Source organism: Scardinius erythrophthalmus, assembly GCF_964197995.2.
Source record: "Scardinius erythrophthalmus genome assembly, chromosome: 5".
Taxonomy (NCBI): Eukaryota; Metazoa; Chordata; class Actinopteri; order Cypriniformes; family Leuciscidae; genus Scardinius; species Scardinius erythrophthalmus.
The window spans coordinates 14,781,622-14,787,621 of record NC_138225.1 but is presented as its reverse complement, the minus strand read 5'-3'; the positions used below and the strand labels follow the sequence as shown (position 1 = coordinate 14,787,621).

Sequence of the window (6,000 nt, the reverse complement as noted above, 5' to 3'; positions counted from 1 at the left end):
GTGTAGTGTTTCTTTACAAAGAGACATCGCCAACTACTGGCCTGGCATGCATAATACAACGTTTTTAGTCATTTTCGCGGATCATAATTTGTATATTATTAAACATCATTTATTTGTGGATTCATTCAAAATTTCTTAAAATGTTCCAGATTAAAATGTTCCGTTTTTATTTTGTTGTTAATTTTTTTAAATGTAAACTGGTGTTTAAAAAAATAACTAAAATATCATTACAAAAAAAAAAAAAAATCACTGCAGATTACAGTGTTATATTTTGATTTTATGAAATCACAAATGAGGGGAACCAAGGTTAAACACTTAGAAATTAAAGATATAATGCAACTTTTACTTTCGGCCCTCAATCAAGTTTGATTTTTCGTTGTAAAATGTTTGGGCACCTCTGGTCTACACCATCTCCCTGAAAATTATTAAAAAAAGAAATAAATAAAAAAGAAACTAAGTGCATGTTTTTTACTAATATTTGAGAAACACAGAGTGTTTGCCAAGTGACACAGGCAAATGAGAACATTTCCATTTCTGCAGGCCTGACAATTATGATTGTCTTAAATCATTGTCTTATTTTATCTATATTTGTTCATCACAGTTAAACTGCTGCACTTCCGCCCACCACCGTAAAACGATCACAAAGTCCCTCTTCTACGAAGCATAAATTAGACAGAGCTTCATCCCTGTGTAATACTGAAACTAAATATTAGCTCATCTGTTTATATTGACATCAAATCAGTGGAGTTATGCTGTGTGGACATGCGGACCACATTAACATCTGAGAAATCAAAGAATCAGCAAACATGCTTCTCTTTTGGAGTTATGTCTAGATGCTAGCCTAAATATGAAAACCGAAATAAACGCACTGAAATATGACCATCCAGAACACATTATGTGGATGAACTATATGTACAGTAAAGTGGATCCAGAAAAAAAAAAAAAAAGAGAGAGTAACAGGGATTGAGTTGAACTCAACAGTAGGAAAATTCTGCCCTAGTCTGAACTTTTAAATTGTTCTTAAATATTTGAAATATACAACGTGATTCAAGTTTCTTACGTTAGCATTGACGTTACAACAGGAGGGGACTGAACTTGCTCTGCACATGATAATAGGCAGCCAAATTTATGCATTTTTTAAATGTTTTGGACTTCACTGAACTGTGCTCAGCTCCTCTCATCAGCATACACATATGAAATATGATGTGTGTCAAGCAGTTCATGACCATGTATTTTTCTTCTTTTTGGTGGGGCCATTTCTCTTTTAGCTAGTATTTTAGTATGCGTTTGAGAACAGAACATGTGACAGCACACTCAGCCAACTCTGCATTGAGTTTAAGCTCTGTCAAGGCATTACTTGATTTTGTCTTGTTTGTGTGTGTTTGTATGTTTAAAAAGTCCAGACAACGTCAACCGGCTGTAACATTACAGTGCCAAAACCCTTCCGGCTTTCTGTCCCTTTTCTATCAATTGGAGCATCTGCTCGACTGTTCTGTGACCCGTCTCCGTGAATAACAGATGGGTCACGCCTCATGTGGGCTCCTCCTACATATCCCAGCATCCTCTGCGTGCAGTCCGGGCCAGGCAGAGCCCTTGGGCCTCGTGGCGTTATCACCATCATTTGCTGTCATGGGGACTTTAAGGAACTTTGGCTTTCTCGATTTGGTTTGGCTCGGGACCGAGCCTTCCTCTGAGCCGAGAGAGTCCCTTCCCATCATGCCTTTCAGAGCTAAATGCTCAACGCGCTTTCCTGGCAACCTCTTGTCTTCTCCCGGGGGGCGGGGCTACCGTTGGAGCATGTTTCTGTAGTCCGACAGGTTGCTGGACTGGGAGTGATGATGCTGCTGTTGCTGCTGCTGCTGCTGCTGCTGTTGTTGATGCTGCTGTTGTGGCTGTACGTATCCCACAATGCTTTGCTGTGGAATGCCAGGGGTGTGGAATAAGGCCTGAGTGGGAGAGCTGTGAATCAGACCCTGAGGCTGCATCTTCAAGAGAGAAAGAGAGACAGAATGTTACCAGAATGTTTATGAATCACAAAACATTATTCACGATGATATGATACAGTTGATGACTGAGAAGAACTGTAAATCTGAATCACAATTAATCAAAATTGTGTTTGTCTACCTGAAAGAACTGCTGAGGTTGCTGTAGAGGTAAGCCGTGCGGGGCAGCCACCGGGTGAGGCGTGTAGGTAGGTGTGGCCTGATGGGTGATGAAACTATTATGGGGGATCATGATTGGTGAGGTGAAGACGGGGGACGGGACAAGCACAGCGTTACAATTCACCTGCTGCACAGGGAAGGAAGGAGCCATCATCTGCTGGTCCAGAGGATATCTGTAACACACAAACAATATTGGTGAATTCAGAATAGTATACTCCTCATACTGTTTCTATTATGGCAGAAATGGTAAAAGTAGTACTGTACACTACTATGTTCTTTCATATTCAGCCCAACAACCGGTCTATGACTTTACTTTCATTTTGAATGGGGCCATCAATCCCACACACACTTACTTGGTTTGTTGAATAGTTGAGCTGCACTGGGAAGACTGAGCCCCCCCATTGCTGTCTGATACAAGCGTCTGCATTGGCTGGTTTAGCAGCATCCTACTAATCCGAAAACACCCTGTATTATATTACTGATCAGATCAGGGAACATGTCTTGTTACAATCACACATTCTGTGATATAACCAAAATCAGCCAATCAAGGAAGCTCCATCACTCTACCAATCAGAAATCACCTCTCATTCTGTTGTCCCCTGTACAGTCATCACTGAATTATCTACTATAATCTATTATTTATTAAGAAACAGATAAATAATGGTTATTTATTATTTGGTTATTAAAATAATGGTTATTCAAATTATTAAAATATCATTAAAGGGGTCATGACAAGTTCGCCTTGATCTCGTGACATATGTGTGTTGCGTCAAAAGCACTGATGCCCTCTATACTGGATAAAGTGTACAGATGCACATTCAGTTTCTGATGTGCTCCACGCACTTGTGCTCCGGCATACCGGATCGCATCAGAGGATTGCATGTTTGTTCGGAGCATTTTGTTTTGTGAATGAGGCACAGTGTAATAGAGAGTTTGCAAATAAACTTTAGTTGAAAGGTAAAGCAGCCAGCTGTATTGGATCTGACAGCAGCTGCATCGCAAACTGTCAGTAAATTATTTCATTATGTGTAAATGACGGTTTTATATGGATAATATTTTCAAAACACTTACTCAAGTGCAATATTGAGTGGGCATTGATACTGTTGAGTTTACAGACAAGTCTTAAAGGAGCCACCCTTTAAAATGCATCATTACAGAAAGAGGGTCAGAATGAAGGTGGAAAAATAATAATTTCCCACATATATATTTGTTGTTTTGTGCAAAAAAACTTTAATAACTTTATAAGTGAACCTCAAGGAACATATTAAAATAATTGTAAAAAATCCATGTCATAACCCCTTTAATTCTGCCTTTTCAACCAGAGATCATGTTTTAGCCTAAAGGTTTTTCTTCTGATCTCTAGAACATCATTTCCAGAATATAAATGTCTACCTAATTTGATCCATCTGAATTGATAGGTATTACAGCTGAATTATAATAAAAGACAAGAAGCAACTCCAATGTTTGAACAAAGATTTGGTCTTATTTTCATACACGATTTGTCTGTTCAGACCAACGCATAAACAATGGCCGACGGGTTGAATGAAAGTGCAAGAGTTCCAGGTTCTTTCTCTGCTATTCACTATAGTTTTATTATATATATTTTATTTGCGGTGCAATGGAAAACAGATTAGAACAACTCTCTGTAAAAAAAAAACTAACTAAAAAAATTGTTGGATTAACAGCATGTGATTGTTCATGTCTGTCTGAACAGACATTAACAGACATTTATTCAAATTAAAATGTTTATTCAAATTAAAATGTTTATCACACTAAATTTTCAAATTGAACAGTCGTCTTGATAGGAACAAGCCTTTACAATGTACTTCAGCCAGAGTAAACTGTGTTTTTCTGTGTGTTAAGTTGTGTTGTTACCGTAGCTGTCCATCCTGGCTGTAGTCGGTGTGTGTGTTTCTTTGGCGGTGTGTGTCGTGTTGGGTTCTGTGTCCGTGGTTGGGGGAGAACATCATTGGGTTGCTGTAAAAGGGTGTGGTGAGACTGGTGTGTGTCTGCATTGGAACACTGACGACCTGCATGTGTCCAGTCTGAACCAGTCTCTGCTGCCCCTAAACACACATAAACACAAGACAACCATCAGTGTGTGTCACAAGTCTGTGAGTGAGTAATGTGTGTGTTGTGTGAAGTGTACCTGAGCAGATGAGCTACTGGGCTGTTCTCTGAGCAGTGTGTGTGATGAATGTGAAGCACAGTGTTGAGGTTTGGGGTGTGTGTTGTGTTGCGACTGTGAACCAGAGCCGGCAAACTCTCCCTGTATCGGCTGCTGGAGAAACATCTGCAAGACAGCGATCCAAACTGTTCAGAATCAGACCACTTTAGTTCTAATAATAAATAAAGTAAGACTTCCAATACAATAACTTCGTCTCTGAATACAGTAGCATTTTTTTTCCTACAGAAAAGGAATATTGTATATCTACTGTACACTACTTTTCAAATGTTTGTGGTCAGCAAGTAAAAAAAAAAAAAAAAAAATGAATACATTCATTCAGCAAGGGTGCATTAAATTGATCAAAAGTAACAGTGAAGTATGATTTCAAAATAAATTGTTCTTTTGAACTTTCTATTTATAAAAGAATCCTAAAAAAAGTTAAGCTGCAAAACTGTTTTCAACATTGATAATAATAAGAAATGTTTCTTGAGCACCAAATCGTCATATTAGAATGATTTCTGAAAGATCATGTGACACTGAAGACTGGAGGAATGATGCTGAAAATACAACTTTGCCACCTCAGAAATAAATTACATTTTACAATATATTAAAATAGAGAACAGTTATTATATAATAATAATAATAATAATAATAATAAATTATTTTCACAATAATACTTTTACTTTCAAAAACAGAAAAAAATCTGTAACACTTTACAAATAAGGTTCCATTTGTTAACATTAATTAACTACTTTAGTTAAAGGAGACATATCATGCTTTTAAATCGTTCCTTTTAACATATAAATCATACATTTGTAGTCTATATAAAGCGGAACTGCAATGCTTGGGTCTGAATTCCTCATTATTATAGCTCCACAGGCCCCCTTTTTACCCCTTTTCTGGTGTGCGTCTGACAGCAACTCGTTTTGGTGCGGTCTCTTTAAATACAATTGAGACACATCATAACCCGCCCCCTCTCCAGTTTGCAGAGGTGACACTCCACCCCGTTCGGCCATTTTTGTAGTTTAATAGCAGAGATACGATTATAGCGGCACAGAAACTTTTTATTCACACGTTATTAACAAAATGTCAACAACGGAAGACTTACATGTTCGAGCCAGAGTCCGGAGCCGGAGCGAGATGAAAATGAAGACGACGAACCTGCAGAAGAACGTCTTCATATGGATGTATCGCAATGGTGTGTTACTTACTGTATTTACACATGAAACTTTGGTCTCCCGACCTTTTACCACCGTGTCGATTTATTTTGATTAATATGTGCGAGGGAGAGAGAGCAAGACAGCGTCTAGTATGGAGAAGGTTTACACTTTCGCCAGGGTCTGAAGAGAGAGAGTGAATGCGCGCGCGACCGGGTCTCACTCTCTCTCTGCTCGTTCTTTCAGTTAAACATGCGCACTGTCATAAGCGCGGCAGTTCATCTACAGTAGACGGTGTAATGAAGCGTATGGGTTACTACATCCAACAACCGAACATTTTAACTTACCCTCTCGTAACTTCTGCATCTTTTAGCTTGGACTACAAAATTGCAGCGAGAAATAAAAAATGGCGGATTGCTCGAAGTGTTGGGCTGGAAGTCTAGTCCTTATTTGGCAGTTCCGCTGCAAATACTGTGACGTGATTGTCCACAAAACGTCATAGATAACAGAAAAA

The 6,000-nt window shown here is 38.7% G+C and overlaps 1 protein-coding gene across 5 annotated transcripts in view; it reads right to left on the bottom strand.

The window, feature by feature from the left end:
- Positions 1–1,246: 1,246 nt before the first annotated feature.
- npas2 (neuronal PAS domain protein 2) overlaps positions 1,247–6,000 on the bottom strand; it is a 65,942-nt gene continuing 61,188 nt past the window's right edge. For 4 of the 5 annotated variants that reach the window (XM_081364871.1, XM_081364874.1, XM_081364873.1 and 1 more), the window contains 5 exons: positions 4,312–4,455; positions 4,038–4,228; positions 2,516–2,611; positions 2,125–2,335; positions 1,247–1,985 (listed from right to left, as the gene is read on the bottom strand). In XM_081364871.1, the coding sequence (XP_081220997.1) occupies positions 1,785–1,985; positions 2,125–2,335; positions 2,516–2,611; positions 4,038–4,228; positions 4,312–4,455 (843 nt within the window). In that variant the 3' untranslated portion in view covers positions 1,247–1,784. The remainder of the gene's footprint in view (positions 1,986–2,124; positions 2,336–2,515; positions 2,612–4,037; positions 4,229–4,311; positions 4,456–6,000) is intronic. The other variant, XM_081364872.1, reaches the window with a different exon arrangement.